This window comes from Berghia stephanieae, chromosome 5, assembly GCF_034508935.2.
Source record: "Berghia stephanieae isolate SIO BIC M18660-M18661 chromosome 5, UCSD_Bste_1.3, whole genome shotgun sequence".
NCBI lineage: Eukaryota > Metazoa > Mollusca > Gastropoda > Nudibranchia > Aeolidiidae > Berghia > Berghia stephanieae.
The window spans coordinates 38680433-38700432 of NC_088364.1; the positions used below are offsets into that span (position 1 = coordinate 38680433).

Here is a 20000-nt window from a genome sequence, read left to right on the forward strand (position 1 = left end):
ATTATGATGATGATGATGATGACTATAACGATGACGACGATCCCAATAAAAACAATCTTTATTACAATTCAGTAACATCTGCGCTAGTTGTAACAATTACAAAAAATAGTAACAGTGACAGTAAAAATCACAACAATAACAACTGTTACGACGATGGCGGCATCAATATTATTATGCTATCAATAACATTAATTAAAAAATGGTAGTGTAAATATCTTGATTGATTATTATTGCTGTTTTGATGTTTATTGTTTGTTGTAAGGAACACAATTTTGAAACGACAATAGACACCCATTATTTTATTCAGAATATGTTTATTGATAATATTCGTTTATTTTAAAAACTCAAAGCATCCGCCAACCGGATATATGTACCAACACACAAAACAATGTATAACCTGAAAAGTGTACAATTTATTGATACAATTTACTGAGAACTACTCATAAACATGCATGGTTGACTAAAAGTAATAACAAAGAGCTGAGTGAGGTCGATTTCGTTCGACCTATAGATAGTATGCGCTTGGCTAAGAAGCTCATAACATTGCCATCCGGAAGTATAATGGACCAACACACAAAACTGTGTGGATCCATGAACGTTTATAGATAGAATGCGCTTGGCCAAGGAGTTCACAACATTGCCATCCGGAAGTATAACGGACCAACACACAAACTCTGTGTAACCATGAACTTTTATAGTCAGGTTAATACAGTTTAGTGAGAACAACTCACGAACGCGGATGGCAAAAACAATAACAAAGGCCTGAGTGACGTCATCTGCATACTATCTATAGTCGGGTTAATACAGTTCAGTGAGCATTACTCATAAACGCGGATGGCAAAAAAACATCAACAAAGACCTGAGTGACGTCATCTTCGAACTATTTATAGCTTCTACAACAGACATATCCGCTGACATTCAGAGAAGAGTCCTTGAGCTCGAAAACTCATATATTATTATATTTGCAGTTTATCTCGGTGAATGAGCGGCGGTAAAGATTGCTTACTACTTGAGTACTATCCGCGAGTCTGTCATTTAGTACTATCTGTCAGATATTACAGTACTATCTGCCAGATACTACAAACGGTGATACACAATCTCTGCTCATAGACAAGAGGCTAAAGGTCATTTCCAACCTACACTGAGAAAAAAACCCAAAATAAAAGATTTTAAAAACGATTGGCCAGCAAATATTTACTTTTATCTATCAAATTACTCAGATAAGCATCAAGTTGTCAAAAAAATCTTGTTAATCCCCAAACTTCAAAGAAATAGCAAGTTAAAGATTTTTGACATGTTTGGACCGTGTAATTTGTGGAACATCGTTTCGAAATGACATTGTGTTGGCATGTAGGGGACCCCGAAATGTGAAATGTGAATTGGAATGATAAGAAAGATTAAGTACGAGTTTTTTTTTCAGTGTAAAAAACTGTAACTTATCCACCATAACATATTGAGGACAGAATTACATTTGATTTTATAATAAATTAGGAAATAATTTAGAAAATCTTTATGTACTCTTAAGTGTCTTACTTTATCAATTATATATAAATTGCTCTTATATAGAACGTATTCCCGTTTGAGGGATCTATGCGCTTTACAATTAAATCTCGAGAATAAAAAGAAACATGAAAACATGACATACAAATTAATATTAGCGACAGGTCTATAAATATGCAAGTAAATATAAAATATAAATAGTATAACATTACAATGTGTCACACGTAACAGGTACATAAAATATATACATTAAAAGTGTATAATAAGGTGAGTTATTAGTTGTGATTGTTTCAAGCCAGTAAACATATAGGGGCTATAAAAATAAAATTATGTGACAACATTTCTTGATTTCTAATGATCAAATCTTATAATATTTGTTAAAAATGTACGTTTTTAAGTGGTTTTAAAAAGAATGTTTAAAGTCTAAAAATCTAATGTCCTCAGACAGGCTGTTTCAAATTTGAGGCCCTGCAAATTTAAAAGATCTTTCACCATATGTTTTAGCCTCTCTATGGATTTGAATAAATCATAAAATTTGAGTGTTTTCTTATAGTGGCATTCTACACTTGATTTCGGATGAGACTTTAAGGTGATCTCAAACTAAGTGACACTGGTAGTATACTCGCAGAACATACTTCTGTTTCCTGTTCGAACCAGTTCCATTTGTCTTACTTTCCCTTGGGTGTTCTCAGTTTCTTCCTTGTTACTGGCGCTGATATGACCCAAAAGTGTCTCAAGCGCCGTAAAGCCCTTAGAAAAACATAGATGATTTGTGATCCACGCCTCAAGCTGTTGGATTAGAAACCCAAAATTTAATAAGAACTGGTTGAGGTTTATATGATTTATTGAGAGGAATGAATATTCAAGTACAAACAAGCAAGATTTCATTTTGATGATAATTTAAGCTTTAAACCCAATTGGCGACACCTTGTGCACCCCAACTTTATACCAGATTGAGGCGAAAGGTAACATTTAATGTCTCTCTCTCTCTCTCTCTCTCTCTCTCTCTCTCTCTCTCTCTCTCTCTCTCTCTCTCTCTCTCTCTCTCTCTCTCTTCGTTTTGATCCTAAATTAAAATGAGAGAGTGACATGCGTTTTGTGAAGATAAGTAACGGGCGAGCGATTGCTCTTTTCTTGTCAAACTTTGTTCAGAGTGGAATCGATGTAATCGCATCTAAGTCCAGCCCGGAATCACGACGCCTGCCGATCCTTTTCTGTCCCTTGTAGGGATTTGATTTGAGTGTATGAATCTTGAACAATAGACACCCATGTATCTACCACCGCTTTGTAAAAAAAAATCCTTATTATATTTCTTGGGCGTTTTATGACGCGGACAAAATCTGGATCTAAAATACTTTTCTATTTTCACTCTTTTTCTGACACATCGAAAGTGCTGTATTTCCCCCACACCCAACCCCCAACCGCCAACCTCTCAAAGACAAAAAAGCAGTCGGCTTTAAAACAATGGATTTTCGTAACGTACTGTATTTGCGGTGACAATTGTTCCAGCAAAGTAACAGTCAGTTTGTACCCCATCCCCACTATTACCACCACTTCTCCCATCCATCATCCTACCCCATTTCTAAACGTCGGACATTATATTGATCACGCCAAACAGTTGATCACGCCAAACAGATCAATTTTCGCCCTATGGCCACAATAATAGCAGCTCTTTGTATTGGAACAAACCATCCAACCAGTGACGTAACATAACCCACATACATTGCTTGAGTACCTAGATGGTAGATGTGCGGCTATGTGGTCTAGTGTTATGACACTCGCTTTCGGATCGGGAGGCCCTGGGTTCGAGCCTCGCTCGACGCATAGTTGAATCCTTGGAAAAGGCTCTTTACACTCTCACTGTACTCAGGTATTAAATGAGTACATGGCCGTTAACAGCGTTGTCTCTGTCTGAAAAAAATGTAATATCGCCCAACAGGCGTCATGTCTCGTTCTACATGTTACGTGTTGCTGTTGGTCAGGGGCCCCTTGTAGAGCGCTTTGAGCACGTTTAGTAGATTTACCTCTATATAAAAGCTCAAGTATTTTTTAAAGATATGTATGAGTACCTGGATCGTTGAAATTTGTAAGGTTTTAATTTTTACGTAACTTATCAAATAAGAGGTTTAATAAAAAACAGCTTTTGACATCATTAACGTCCTTAGTTTTGGAGACCATAATGTGATTTTAATTGTAAAAAAAATGTTTTGCTTGTTTTGATATTATAATCACGATGCTATTCGGGCGATTTATGGGCTTATTTCTAGTAGGTGTTCCTATATTCCTCTATTTAACTTTTTCCCTTTTTTATGAGGTTGTTTTTTTGTTTTGTTTGTTTGTTTTGTTTTGTTTTTTGGGTTTTTTTTTTTTTTGTTTTGTCTTTTTTTTTTTTTGGTCAGAGAATCTGAGTAGGCTACTTGGGTTTTGTCCAGGCTCTAGATGGAATCAGATGTCGTGAAAGGAGCAGTCATTGCGAGTGTATTCCGCTTGGCGGAGATCCATGTCAGTCCTCTTCGTGTGGGAACGTTGATAGTTTCAGACTAGCTTCATTGATGCAGTTTTGTTAAATCTACCTCTTCCTCTTTGTCTTACTTTGTTCTTAAGTAATCTACAGCTTGATCTGTCATTTACTTTTTTAATATTTTGTTGGCGCGGAAATAGCCTAAAATGTCGCAAGTGTCCTAAAATAAATCCCCAATGCAATTTCTTCATTCTCAGCCGATGTAATCAATACGGGACCACGAAGTAAAGCTGTCACGTGACGAAATGAGGCAATTGCGAAAGCATAATAATATTACGTAACACAATTGCTTATTCCCTCACATAGATTGCAAGAAACCCAAACTGGGCAGTGTTGTCTAACCTTTAAAAAGATGTTGGCGTTAGTTATGTTGATAGTTTTAAATGTCTTAGCTCTGCTCATCAACTTGGTCCCAGCCTGAAAGGTGTTCAATAAACCGAGCATATCTCCAAATCTCCAAATCATAAGTCATGGCGATATAAAAGTGTATTATATAACAAACTTTTGAATTTTGTTAGATAATTTATTAAAACCTTTGTAGATTTGCGTATTAAAAAAAAAACTCTATGATACATACAAAAATATTGATATCACGATACAGACTTGCAATACAGAGCAGGTAAAATGATATCAATGTTTAAGTTTTAAGTTTAACTCTCTCCTTACAAGTAATTTCCAGGAATTTTCCCAAAATTTCACATCCAACCAACCAACACGAAAATAGATATAATATATTTTTTCACTGAAACACAAAAGCATGTCAGAATGTTGGAATGCTAATGGTTCCTTTTTACGCCTATTCCAATGTAATTCTAAGCATACTTTTTTTTTTACAAATAGTTGGGATTAAAGCAACCATTGTTTTGTGATGACAATCAATCATAGCCACTTCCTACTAGTGTATCCCAAAAGATATTCAATCCTTTGTGTATTGTTGTTACGAGTATTTTGGACCCGGTTGGCATTTTGCGACTTTGCCACAATTCTAATTTACCCTCTTAGAAATGTGTTGCAGCACTATCTAATGAATGAGATTGTGTTGCAAAGCACGTTTTAACCCACTCCTCATCAAGCACAGGAAAATCATTACATTCGTTGCGATTCAGCCAACAATTTTCACATTCTGATTTCTTTTGTGCATCACTTAATTTTAAGAAAAAAAATTGTTACATTAACAACAACAACAACAAAAATAAATATCACTTTGTTGTAGAGCTCGTTTTGCTCGGGACAAAATTAGTCTATGTAGCATGAACCTACTGCTTTTGTGTTTGAGTGAAAAATATATTTTTCCGAGTTGGTTGGTTGGATGTGAAGTTTTGGGAACATTCCTTGAAATTACCTGTAAGGAGAGAGTTGAACTTAAAACTGAAACTTTGATATCATTTTACCTGCTCTGTAATGCAAGTCCGTCTCGTGATCTCAATATTTTTGTATGTATGTCAGTGTGTGAATACGTGATATGTGTGTATATTTATATATATATATACATATAATATATAATGATATTTATATATATATTGAGTTTTCAGCTTCGCCCAATTTGTACTCGTTTCTTACAAGCTCTATGTATGAATAAACAATCATATTACATAATACCGTGCTTACACAATGTATTTTGTCACGTGACTGCTTTACTCCTTTGTCCCCGTATCGATTACGTCTTATCTTTAAGATGGCCCCACTTTAAAGCCACTCTCTTATGCCATTGGGAGCCAAGTGGCTTAATTAGCACAACACGTGAAAACTACAGGGCTCGATTTCGCGATTTGTTAGAATGGTTACAACCTATTAGTCTGCCCTATATAGTTATGAAATGCTAGGTGCTATTCTATCCCGGTGGAAAGTATCTTCTATCTAGATCTAATTTGGATGAGGGAAACCCTCCATTGAACTATGATTCTTAGGTGCTGTGAGGCTTCATAGAAAAGGATTTACCCGAATTTTACACTTCTGTTTGTTTTTTTTTAAAGGTTACATTCTCGAATGCTTTATATAGTGAACGCGAAGGAAACATGCTTTATTCGTGAATTTTATTGAGATAATCTAGCAAAGACAATGTCACGATTTTCAAATCAACCCGATCTTAAATCTGTGACCAGTCTCTTCAACGTGGCATTATTTATTGATCTGAAAATAATATAAGCATTGCATCTGAGGTCAATATAAAATTCATATAAAATAAGCATGTGATTTTTAAAAATATATTTTTAAAGGAATAAAATTTTGATTAAAAAAAAAAGAAAATAGATTTTTATAAAATAGTAAACCAACAAAATGACGGCAATTTTTGGATGCTTTTCATTCCTAAGATTAAAAAAAAATAATGCTAATCCTTACTGACTTCAAATCAAAATTCTGATATCTGATTCACTCTGACATAAAACAGATAGAGATGGTTGGTTACAATAAATGTAAACTAAATATGAAGATCATAATCTTAATAGGGATATAGAAACAAAACAGAGAGCAAATACAAGAAGAAAAAATACCATCCCAAAAGGTCATCCTACATTCACTGGGATAGCCGAGACAAGCTGATTTTATTTTTATTTTTTTTTGGGGGGGGATGATTTATTTTCTGTTTTCTTGTGTGTTTTTTTCTCTGCTCTGCTTTGTCTGGCATTGTTTCATACCCACCTTTTCAGACCTTCATCTTACTACAGTGCCTGCTCCCTAATTTGTCGCTAAATAATATGAAATTTAGTTTCATGTTTGAAGTTTATATCAACTTTGTTTTTGTTTGTATTTTTTTAAGTCGAGAGCTGGAAAAGGTGCAATAAAGTATCTGAAAGGAAGTCGATAATAATATCGTGCCAGACCAACTTGCTCATAACTGCAGGTCTGATAACGAAGGCAATTGTTGACAATATTTAACATTGCTGTAATGAACAATATTTTGCGTTGATTTGAGAGTGTGTCCATTACAACAATTATTACAATGAGACCATTGGGTGAATTGTTAATAAGTACACATCGTTCCAGACAAATCAGAAAGAAAAACACAAAGAAAAGATCAATCTTTTAAAAAAACCCAGCCATCTTCATTAGGTCAGTTTTGATAGTTGATTTTTTTTTTTTTGGAGAGGATGTGGGTTTTTTTCTTGTTATTCTCTTTCTGCTGCTATTCGTCGTAATTCATAGCTTTCATATTTTATCACAAATGTTTATACAGAGGCTTATTAATTTCTATGTGTCCAGGAAAACAGGAATTGCTAGATGTGAAAATAATTATATGGTCGTATAATTATATTATGTGAGTTTAGAACCTTTACCTTTAGATTTTTTTTCGAGGGAGCGTTGTCAGTGGTCAATATCTGTTCAAATGTCATTTCCGGCTGGGTTTTTATTTTTTCGTTTTGTTTTTTTATTTTGTTTTTGTTTTTTTGTTTTTTGTTTTTTGATTATTATTTATTCTCTTTTTAGATGTGACCTCTAAAAATGAATATAGAAGTTTTAGCTCACAATGATGTGCATTGTTCCTTCCTATTGTAAATATTCTTATTTTGTTTCAAAGGAGTAATCTTAAGCCTTTACCGTTGTGGTTCGACTTTACCCAAATGTGTTACTAGATCGTGCCGTTTTCACAGAAAGGGTAGTTCAGCATCAATGAAGCCCGAGTGTCATTGCTCTTACTGCCCTCTTTGTGAAAACGGTTTGGCCGCCGTTATAACTATGTATTTTATATAACGAAGAAGAAAAACAAAACCATGAGCTGACATTACACCCGTTCACCAGTGATGGGTTAAATTAACATGTTGCATGTTTTTGTCGAGTCTCAACATCAACAAATTCCTCGTCGCACCTTGCATTCGCTTATTTCGTCGCTTGGAGGTGTTAATTATCTAGAAGTATCGATAAATCATCTTTATTCTTTGTTTTGTTCTGGTTTTTTTTTCCGCTGGCAAATGCATCGATATGAGTCAAGGGTTATTTATTTTCGTAATACTTGTCTTCTATTAATACTTATAATATTTCGTTTGCACACATGTATCTATTCGGAAGAGGAGCGTTGGTATTTTTCTTCATAAAATGTATATAGCATTACTGCATTGTTTACGAGAGTGTTAGCTTTTGATGATGGAAACAGCTGTTCGAGAGTTGAAAGTATGATCGAAATCTTTTCATTTCGGTGTAAGTAAAATCTCATGCTAACACCGCCATTCTTTTGTAAATTTGCAATAATCCCTGTGTGTTATTTACATATTGGCTGATTTTTTTTCACAAGTGATTTTACTTTGTGGTGTGTTTTCATTTAAGGATTGTAATATAACATTCATGATATTGATGTCATAGGGGAGACTTTGTATTGTGTGTTGCTAAGACGATTCATTTGATGTAGCTGTTGATAATACTTAAGTACGGAAGTGAGTCAAATAGTCAATATGTATATCTAGTAAGTAATGCCAAGTTTTTTGGTACAATACTGTGCAAACTGTAGGGTGATCTCCTTTTTTCAATGCCGATTTCAAGGAAGTGTTCAAGATGGACAAGCTTCCTAGATGTAAGTTATTAAGCTATATACTGTTTTAATATTCTATGCCTTTCGCTATGTTTGATATATATATATATATATATATATATATATATATATATATATATATATATATATATATATATATATATTAGAGAGAGAAATGGTTTTCTTACTTTTTGCTAGTTTATCTTTTATTTATACATTCTATATAAACATCATGTTTCCCACTCATTTTACTGGTATAAGACTCGCCTCACCCACGAAGGAACCGGTTTCAATCACGGCTATCAGTGATGGGGGGATTGGTTAACCTGCAGGCTATGATGGTCTTATGACAATGTTGACAAACTGTTATTACTCTATTTCACACAAGAGAAATCAAGGGGAAAATCCAGCTTCATGGTCCGTATAGTTTAAGGACTTTTATGTGCCTTAAACTTGAGCTTTTATATAGCGCAATCTCCACTAAATATGCTCAAAGCCCTATAAAGGAGTCCCTGGCCAACTTGAACCCAGGACCTTTCGATCCGAAGGCGAGTGTCGTACCACTAGACCCCATAGCCACACAATTATGTAGATAATACTTGACCTCTCTATTTATTCCTATACGTAGTTTTTTTCCGTCAGTGTCAGGCTATGAATTTACTCAGGCTACCGTCAGAGATGGACCCGCATGTCTGCCGTACTCCGGAAAACCCCATATTCTTTAATTTGTCCAGAAATCTCGTTCTTCAAATCTCGATCGATTTAAATGACCGTCTTCTTGGAAAAATACTCTGGGTTTTTCCAGAGTATGTCAGATGCTGTGTGGTGCCTTCTTTAAGTTCCCTTTCAGAAATAGATGACGAAGTGGTGAAGCAATGAACACGCCTTGCCTGCTTCACAGAACCTACTGACAAAACAAACAGTTTCAAAATAAATCTAAAGAATATAAATGTTGCTGCTCAAAGCTCGAAGAAATAAACAACAATGTGAAATTGATAATAAGATTCAATCTAATAAACGGAAACAGATAATGTGGATGTTTCAGGTTTCCCCTTTATCAACAAAGCAGGATGAATGAAACACTACAGACGAATGAGATAATTCGATAGTGGCGTTGTTAACATACACACTTCCAATGAGTTTGGAATCTGAAGAGTAGAGGGTGTGACGCCACTTTTCTTCCTTATTTAGCTCTACGTTCTAAGCCACAGAAATCAACACGAAGTTGAATTATATCAATCGATTATTCTCTTCGTGTCGCTTTTGACATTAATTGTATTGAATTTTAAATTAATCTCTCATGAATACCATGGTTATACGTTGAATGATAGTTCCAATTTGATTTATTGCCACTCTGGTTGCTGTGTCTTCTATCTCCTTGTATCTGTTTTCCAATTGTTTTCTGTCTTTGTCCTGACACTGACCAGAGTCCTTGGTTGGGTGGGAAACAATCGAATGTATTGTTATAGTTTTGGGAGATGATATTTTTTCATTGTAAATCATCTCTCTGTTATATACTGTTATCTTTTCATCTTTAACATATGATTTCTAAACATTTGAGTGTATTCCTCTTAGTGGGATCTTGTGCTAGTGTCTGGGTGAGACTTTTCGGTTATCTCAAACTAATTAACCGGTAGATAACCACGCCTCTCGGACAATCGTCATAATGTAAACAATTGCAGTGATTGGTAGACACAGCAAACTACACAGGTTTTACTATAGATAGTATGCTATTGGCTGAGAAGCTCATAACATTGCCATCCGGAAGTATAACCGACCAACACACAAAACAGTGTGTATCCATGTACGTTTATTGTCGGGTTAATACAGTTCAGTGAGCATTACTCATAAACGCGGATGGCAAAAATCAATAACAAAGACCTGAGTGACGTCATCTGCATACTATCTATAGATGGTATGTGTTAAGTAAAATACCAACTGTTCTATTTCTTGATCAGTAGAATCAACACAGAAAACTATGTGTAATCTTAAACGTTTATAATATGATCGAGAAAATCGTGTGATAACTAGTCGCCCATTTGTCAATATAAAAACAATAACAACGATCAGACGGAGGTCGAATTAGTTCACATTATTGTTTATAAACAACCAACTATGTTTGTCCGAGCACGTGTGAAGTTGTGTCACAAATTTCACGTTTTGATTGGTCAAAAATCTACTGGTTAATTACACTGATAGTGTGCTCTTGGAATCTACATCTGTTCCCTATTTGAACCATTCTCCTTTGTCTTGCTATTTCCTCAAGTCCTTTTAGTTGTACATCTAAAATGTTTTTACTATCCAGTTTGCTTCCTTTTTTTCTGGCACTGATATGACCTAAATGTGTTTCAAGCGCCGTAAAACCCTTTAAAACAAAAACATTTATTACTACTTATAGATAGCACGAAGATGACGTCACTCATGCCTTTTTATTTCTTTTTTCCATCCGCGTTTATGAGTAATTCTCACTCAACTGTTTTAACCAGAAAATAAACGTTCAAGGTAACACATAGTTTTGTTTGTTGGTCCGTTCTACTTCCGGATGGCAATGTTGTGAGCTTCTAAGCCATGCGCATACTATCTTTCTATGTACCCCGTGTAATCCATCAAAGGGCATGATTAGAACTTAGAGGATTAAATATTTCTCATTTGCTCTTTTTTCACTTTTGTCACCATCAGGACTGCTAATGAAGATGGTTATTTTTACTCACTCTTGTTTCCATATACATTCCATTTATGGAACAACTTACCTGCAGTTGGTATCAAGCTTCTCAACAATATTTAGACCTTAACATGTGCAATACAGACGGTCACAGGAGTTCCATTATTTTTGTTATTATACTCGTTGACAACAGTTGAGTCGTGATTTGAAGCAACGAGAATACTTATTTTTATCTGTCACACTGTCCGTCTTCCATCAAATATGGTAGTTAGTGGTAAGTTTGTCGATTTGACTCTTTTTGTCAGTCCTTCAACCTAAGACTCATGGAGAGTAAGTTTATCCCGGTTTCATATACATTGCTTGTACCCTTTGGATAGACGCTAGTTGCTATCGCAAAGTACTTTCCAACAGATCTAACAGACCACGCCTTTACTGCTGTGGACAGATAAAAAAACCGACTGCACCCGGGATCGATCTTGGTCCCTTTGCATGTGAAGCGAGTGTTCCACCAACGGCCGGCACCGCCTATTTGACGTCTTACCTCAAAGTAATAAGTCAGTAGTAGTGTTCATTGCAAATTAAAGAAACCGTGGTAAGATCCGGCTCCTAACAATCGACCAGGGACAACAGAGGATATTCCAGGAGCATGGGAGGGGAAGGGGGAAGAGGCTATAATGATATTACCTAATATAGCCAAATTATATATTCATAAAAAACTTTTTTTTTTTACGTCGCGTCGCCGAAGGTGATGAGAACTGTCTCATCGATCATGAGTTGCGGAATCTGAGATAGTCTTATTGTGTTTTCAACCAAAAGCATTCGGTTTTTTTACAACCAAAAAAGTGATGTAATCAAAAAAAAAAAAAAAAAAAAAACACAAAACAAGGGAAACTGCCATCATTTTACTTCATCTTGGCCATCTCCTAAACCCAATGACCCCGTTAACCAGTTAACTGACGTGCTCTGGGAAGAAACGTATTTTTAAAATGGCCAGAAATCTCGTCCTTCAAATATCGATCGATTTCAATGACTCTAATCTTGGCAAAAACTCTCAAACCTGGGGCCTCGCGAAGTCTTCAAAGTAGTCCCAGGTTTTAGAGTTTTTGCCAAGATGACGATCATTTAAATCGATGGACATTTGAAGGATGAGTTTTCTGGCCAAATTCTTAAAGTATGTGTCTTTCTAACGAACGGCAGTTAACTGGTTAAATATGACTAGTTTCTTTTCTTTCCTCGCTGGAGATAAAGAGTTACCGTAGTAAATAACTAGTTATGCTATGATATAGCGCTTGCTAGAATCTCATAATGCCATCGAGTATAACGACAACACACAAAACTGTGTTCCGTACGTTTATAGTCGTAATCAGTCTGGATTACTCATACGAGTCAAAACAATAACAAGACTGAGTGAGTCATCTGCAACTATATAGTTTCAATTGTATTAGATGAACGGCTCTCTGCAACCTCTTGTTCCTATGCCTGTCAAGCTTTTGACACGGATCTTAACTACTCATACGTAAATTGTACAATTGGCCGATGGTTTTTTTTTGATGGAACGTTGATTATCATCATTAATCGAAATAGCTGATCCGTGTGTTATGTTGACATTATTATATACATATAGCTTGTCTTCAAACAACATACAGTGCATACACTTTTGAAAATTACCATTACTCAGTTATACCTTTCATTACATATTTAGGTTCCCCGAAAATTCACACCCACCCAACACAAAAATAGACTTTTCCTAATCAAACAAAAAAGTAACAAGTGAATTTTATACAGAATGTTGTTCGGCAAAATGATGTCTACAACACAGTGTTTAGTCTTAATAGCTGCCAGCAAATTGTCGGTTGCATCGTAACGAATGTGACGATTTTCCGATGGGTGGTAAGGAAAGAGTTAAAACTAGTCGAGTTAACATTTAAGTTGTTTTATTTTTGACTCGAAAATTTTTAATAAAGTATATTTTGGCCCTGAAATCAACCTTTGACCGTGAACCGAAGACACATAGCCACCATAAGAGCTTGCCTATCACCCGGGGTAAACAGCCCAAATTTCCTGATTATCACACAGATTGAACACAGATAATACGCTTCAACAGTCATGACATCACTTACCTCGTAATGACGCATAGTAACTTAGTAACTGGCTCTAAACTATCGGAACAATGGTGGACGCCCTTATGAAATATATCTCCGACGAGCATAAAAGCGTATCCAGAGGGGAAAAAAACAAACATTATAAACCTGATCATATTTTGACTTTTACACATTCTGATCACTAGACATATATGAAAAGTTCTAGCCAGCATGAAGAATAAAAAGTACCGATTTTCTTTGTTTAGAACCACGATGGCCGCCGTTGTTGGGCGACGTGACATCAGACTATTGAATCCAATTGAAAATGCATCGTGTTGTCAGGTTTTGCGATGCAATTCCTTTATCAGTGTGTCAAAATATTGTGAGATATACTCACTAACGGGCCTGATCAATTTGTGTGTTTGACATTATATGGGTATCTCAGGCCTTTTCACACAGAAAATACATTGTCAAAGGGACAAAATCGGGTAAATGGCAGGAAATATTCTGATTGTATAATGCTTAGTAACGGGTGAACCATCAATTGGATTCAGTAGTCTGATGTCACGCCGCCCGGCAACGGCGGCCATCTTGGTTTTAAACAAAGAAAATAATTACTTTTTATTCTTCATGCTGGTTAGAACTTTTCATATGCCTTGTGATCAGAATGTGTTAAAAGTCAAAACATGATCAAATTTAGGGGTTTTTTTCCTCTGAATACGCTTTTATGCTCGCCGGGGAAATATTTCATACGGGCGTCCGCCATTGTTCCGATAGTTTAGAGCCAGTGTTACGAGGTTACCATGCGTCAGTTACGACTGTTGAAGAGTATAGACACTTAGATAGCCACGCCTCTCGGACAGTCGTCATAATGTAAACAATGACAGTGATTGTTAAACATAGCAAACTACACAGGTTTTACTATCGATGGTATGTGTCTAAGTAAAATACCCACTGTTTTACCGATTGGTGAATAAAACCAACACAGAAATCTCTGTGTCAACTTAAACGTTTATATATAATATGATCGAGAAAATCGTGTTATAAATAGCCACCCATTTGGCGGTATGAAACACAAACAATGATCAGAGAAATGTCGAATTCATTCACTTTGTTTATAAACAACCATGTTTGTCCCAGCACGTATGAAGGTTGTCACAAATTCCATGTTTTGATTGGTCAAACATAATATACTGGTTCATTATAGAAGGGTTATTTTTATGTCAAAACCAAATTATTTGAATCTGATTTACAACAAAAAATAACCCGTATATAAATAGTTGATCATGTAAAATTTCAGTGACAGATATTGTGGAATACATTAGAGAAACGTATGGAATGAAACTGCAATTCATTGCTGAAATGATTTTAATAAAGTTTGATAATAAAAATGTTAATATCCGAAACGTGGCCGAGATTATTTATAATAGTTTGACGACAGTAAAATGAAATGGAATTATTGTTATAGGGAGGGAGAGAGACAGGAGAGAGAGAGAGAGAGAGAGAGAGAGAGAGAGAGAGAGAGAGAGAGGGGGGGGGGAGGAGGTTGGGATATAAAAAGACTAATTGGGAAAAATCGTTCACTGTATTACAAACCATAGAAATTTAACTGATAAGATCGAGTAATTATCAGATCCTAAAGGTCTTGAAGTCTAATACGTAAAAAGCTAGTTTACAATCATTAGTCCTTCGGGAGGGGGGGGGGGGGGGGGGTGTACTTATCTATTATGTATCATTTTTATTTATTATTTTATTATATTTATTATTATTTATTTTATTCATATTTGTTTTTTTTTGTTTTGTTGTAATTGGCGGTGTGTTTTTTTATCTTTTTTTTTTTGGGGGGGGGGGGATGATCTTCAGAAAAATAAAATTTGCTTTTATAAGATTGTGCTGTGTGCTTCATTATCCCTTATTCTATATTATTACAATATTACAATGACAGCAACGAAAGTGTAGATACGATAGAGTGTTCTAGTCACACTGAAACTAATCTGGTGCAATTCAATGTAAAATCGGATTTTATCTATTTTAATTTTTTTCCGTTGCAAATAAAAAATAAAATAATATAGAAAATTGTAGGTACAATCTAAGAGTCTAAAGTCTAAACCACTGTTCATTCGATATCCCTAACCCCCCCCCCCCCCACCCCCACCCCCACCCCTCACACCGCCCCATCCCCCTCCCGCTCCGTCCACAAATAAAAGTTGGATTGAATGATTGGTTGGGGAAACAAAAACGTTGCAGAGATCGATAAACAGGTCAATGGAGACTGTCCTACTAGGACCGAATACTCAGTGTTTTATTACTTGTATTACTCAGGATTGGTGGGCAGCTCGTTTGCTGATTTCTTCTTCTATTATTGATAATAATGATGCTGAATTAATTTTGGGATTGCAATAATGACTGGGGATTATTAGTGATGCTAATTAAGATGATGGCGATGATTATAATGATAATGAAATTGATAGTAATAGTAATGATGTGATAATGATGATAATAATAGTAATAATAATAATAATAATAATAATAATAATAATAATAATAATAATAATAATAATAATAATAAGATAATAATAATGATAATAATAGATAATAGATAATAATAGATAATAATAATAATAATAATAATATAATAATTGATAATAATAAGAAATAATGATAATTAATGATAATAATATAATATAATAATAATATATTAATAATAATGATAATAATAATAAATAATAATTGATATAATAATAATAATATAATAATAATAATAATGATAATAATAATAATAATAATGATAATAATAATAATAATAATATAAATAATAATAATAATAAATAATGATAATAATAATAATAATAATAATAATAATAATAATATAATAATAATAATAAAATTGATGATGATGATGATGATGATGATGATGATGATGATGATGATGATGATGATGATGATAATGATGATAAAGCAATGATAAAAACGATAATTAAAGCAATAATAACAATGATACTTAAAGCAATAAGAAATGATAATGATATCAAGGATAATGCTAATTAATGGTGATGATCATTATGTTGATTTTGAGTAAAAGAGAAGACGACGACGGCAGCGGCAACGTTGACAAGAAGAAATACATTTTGATCTCGGTTATCAAAACGATTTATGTTCGCTCTCCACACCTTAGTGCGGCTATGTGGTCTTGTGATATGACACTCGCTTTTGGATGGGAAGATCCTGGGTTCGAGCCTCGCTCAGCGCATAGTTGTTGAGTCATTGGAAAAAGCTCTTTAGTCACATTCTCTCACAATACTCAGGTGTAAAATGAGGACCTGGTCGTTAACAGTGGATATTGCGTTATATATTTTTTAAAAAGCTCAAAGCTCAATAAGTTGTAGACAGTCCTTCCCATGAACCCGTAATTTATCCCGGTTTATTAGCTGTAAACGTACACAGAAGGTAGTCTTTAGATAGGACGGTATATATGCTGAGTGGAGAGAAGAAAATGTGTGAAAAAAAAAAAAACGTTTTCTCTTCGTCGGCTCAGTTTGTAGATTATTTGCTTCACACGCAAAGTCGAATTTTTTTTTTCTCGATGCCCCCGTCCGCCCAGCAGTGATTGGTTAGCTGGGTTGGTTAGATATGGCGGAAAGTACTTTGCGGTAGACTAGCGTCCTATCCAAAGGGTAGCAAGCAAGGAATTGCTATTGTCCATTTCACGCTGTAAAAAAAAACGGGATAAACTCCGGCTCTATAGGCCCAAGCGCTCTGAAGGATTATTTCATGGGCTCGAACCATCGGGACCTAATCGTGGGGTAAATCCACTACATACCTCTACACTAAACAGAAGTAACAGACCACTTACGTACTTGATAAGCTGTGCATCAAATGGCTGGGCAAAATGTGAGATTGGACCCAACCTGTCAGAGTCACGGAAATGAAGGCTTGGATTTTATCGCCAGTATTGGAAGATAGTGATCGTATCCTCTCCCTTGTGTCGTGAATACGGTGGTTTACTCACACGAGTCAGTCTCCTTAACTCTGTATTATATCAGAATAGGCGGAGAGCCGATATTGATATTGAAAGTCAAAATTATTAACTCGAGCCTTTATATAGCGCAATATCCACTAAACGTGCTAAAAGCGCTTTACAAAGGGTCCCAAGTCAACAGCAACATTTACATAAAGGACGAGATATTGTAACGCCTGTTAGGCGGTATTATAATTTTTTTTTCAGACAGAGGCTATGCTGTTAACGCCCAGGTACCTATTTTACACCTGAGTACGATGAGAAAATGTGAGTAAAGAGCCTTTTCCAAGGTTTTAACTATGCGCCGCTCAGAGCGGACTCGAACTTGAACATTCCGGTCCAATGCCGGGTGTCATACCGTTAGACGATATGGCCACACAAATTATCAAAGCTGTGAAAGTTAGTGATAAAATTCGTCAAAATTCCAATATTATAAGGAAAATATTGTGTCTCTTGTTATTCAAAATAATCTCAATCTTATCGTCAACTTAGAGTGAGATCCAATACTTCAGTTTTTTTTCTCGCACTCGCTTTAATCTCCAGCAAGGAACTGGTTTAACACCAGTTTGAAATGTGTGTTGCTGTTTTGGTGTTTGATTTTTTTTTTCCACCGATCTCCCCATCCGGTAATAATTGGGTTTCCTGGTTCGTTAGATCTAGCGGAAAGTACTTGGCAATACATCTTATACAAAGGAAACATGCAATTATTGCTGCTCAATTATTTCGCCGGAAACTGTCATCGTGGATTCAATCACTTTTGGAAATAAAGGACCTATTTCTAATAATGGTGCGGCTATGTGGTCTTGTGGTATGACACTCACTTTCGGATCAGAAGGTCCTGGGTTCGAGCCTCGCTCGGCGCATAGTTCAGTCCTTGCAAACGGCTCTTTACTCACATTCTCTCATCATACTCAGGTGTAAAATGCGTACCTGGCGGTAAACAGCACTGTCTCTGTCCGAAAAAAATGTATTATCGCCTAACAAGCGTCATGTACCGTCCTACATGTTAAGTGTCGTTGTTGGCCAGGGACTCCTTGTAAAGCACGTTTAGTGGATATTGCGCTATATAAAAGCTCATTTTTTTAATAGCCTCAATTAATTGGGGATCCTTTAACCAAGCGTACATTATACTATGTAACCAAACTTCCCAAAACGGTATTATGTTGAGTCTACGTGTATTATTTGCAGGTCTAATAACCTAAATCGTTATGGGCTCATTGTTGCGATGGGATTACTCTCATACCGACACATAATATTGTCCATTACATTAATGTCAATAATGCGTTCGGTTATCAATCCTGTATATATGTGCACTTTGTATCCTGGTGATTAACTAATCAAGATACTGAAAATTGAATTTATTCTGACTGTGTGAAACGTAAGGTTATGTTTACATATTATTTTATGACAACGGGTATAATTTAATAAGTTCTAAAAAAAAATCTTTAAAAACATCATATTTCTAATATTATCTACAATTTACAATTGACTTCTGGGCATTAAGTTTTTTTTTTTTTGGCAGAAGCTCGTCCTTTAAGTAAGTATCAATTGATTGAAAAGACCCTGATCTTGTAAAAATCTTGGGACGTCCTTGAATTCATTCGCGTCACAAGAGTTGTTTTGCAGCTATAAAAAATATTTATTTTTTGTTTGTTTGTTTTTTCGTTTGTTTTTGTTCGGTTTCGGTTTTCTGTTGTATTTTGTTGGGTTTATTTTTTAAATCTTACACTTATATCTTATCTGAAAATAGTTTTCACTGTTCCACACAGACAGAAATGAACGGTCAACATTGTGACAGTCATCAGAATAGAATGCTTATATATGACAAAACCATTCAATCCCAGCTGCTACCCACCCAATCAATGATTTGTGGACAAAATATTCTAATAATATCACGGGAATGTAACCAAGTACACGCATTGCCCAAGTCCGATGCTATGGCAGCATAGCTACTAAAGCCCACCTCTTTGTATTCTGACCCACTTTATCTTATAATTTTCTTCTTTCCACTTCATATTATGGTCCCTCGAGAATCTATTAAGAGCCTCCCCAGGAATAAATACTATCTGAGCCCAGTATGAAGCGGAGAATGAATATATTTAAAACAGCACGCAAAGAAACAGATATGTGATCCGCCTCTTGAAACCAGTATTTTGTCGGGCTTATTAGGATGCTAAAAATAGCATTCGTATTCAAAAGTATGCGACCGGGGCTGGTAAGTTTATATTATGCTTTATTGACGAAAATAAGTACAAATAGATATATTTAAAAAGGTGTGTATGAAACAGTGGCAGTCAAATCAAGAAAGAATAATACAAGTGAAAAATAACTACTCCCCAAAAAAATAAATCAGTCCGTCTCGACTGGAGATTGTTGGGAGTGTTTTGGGTTTTTTTATTTTCTTGTACTTATCTTTCTTGCTACCTGGGACTTTGCGTGGTTTGGGCGTTTTTGCCAATTATGAGGATAATTGGAATCGATCGATATTTGAAAGACGTGTTTTCTGACCACATTTTTAATACGATTTATCAAGAGAACGGTTAGGGAAAACGCAGGATTAAGAGGTTTTTTTCTCTCCCCATATGAGGGTCATCTTAATCAATCGATATTTGAAGGATGAGTTTTCTGGCCAAAAATTTTTAACGATTTTTTAAAATTTCAGAGTAAACGGCAGAATAGAACCTAAAGTCAAAATGACAAGAACTAAGACTCATTTTCTATAAGGAATGAATCGATTCTAAGGCAAATCTTGTTTT

The 20000-nt window shown here is 35.3% G+C and overlaps 1 protein-coding gene across 5 annotated transcripts in view; it reads left to right on the plus strand.

The window, feature by feature from the left end:
- Positions 1–20000, plus strand: part of LOC144972884 (paladin-like) — a 265377-nt gene that overhangs the window by 151104 nt on the left and 94273 nt on the right. Inside the window, exon 2 of one of the 5 annotated variants that reach the window (XM_078914661.1) lies at positions 8282–8525. The exons of 3 other annotated variants lie outside the window; for them this stretch is intronic. In XM_078914661.1, the coding sequence (XP_078770787.1) occupies positions 8507–8525 (19 nt within the window). In that variant the 5' untranslated portion in view covers positions 8282–8506. Of the gene's footprint in view, positions 1–7903; positions 8526–20000 lie in introns of those variants that run through there. One more of the 5 variants, XM_078914660.1, reaches the window with a different exon arrangement.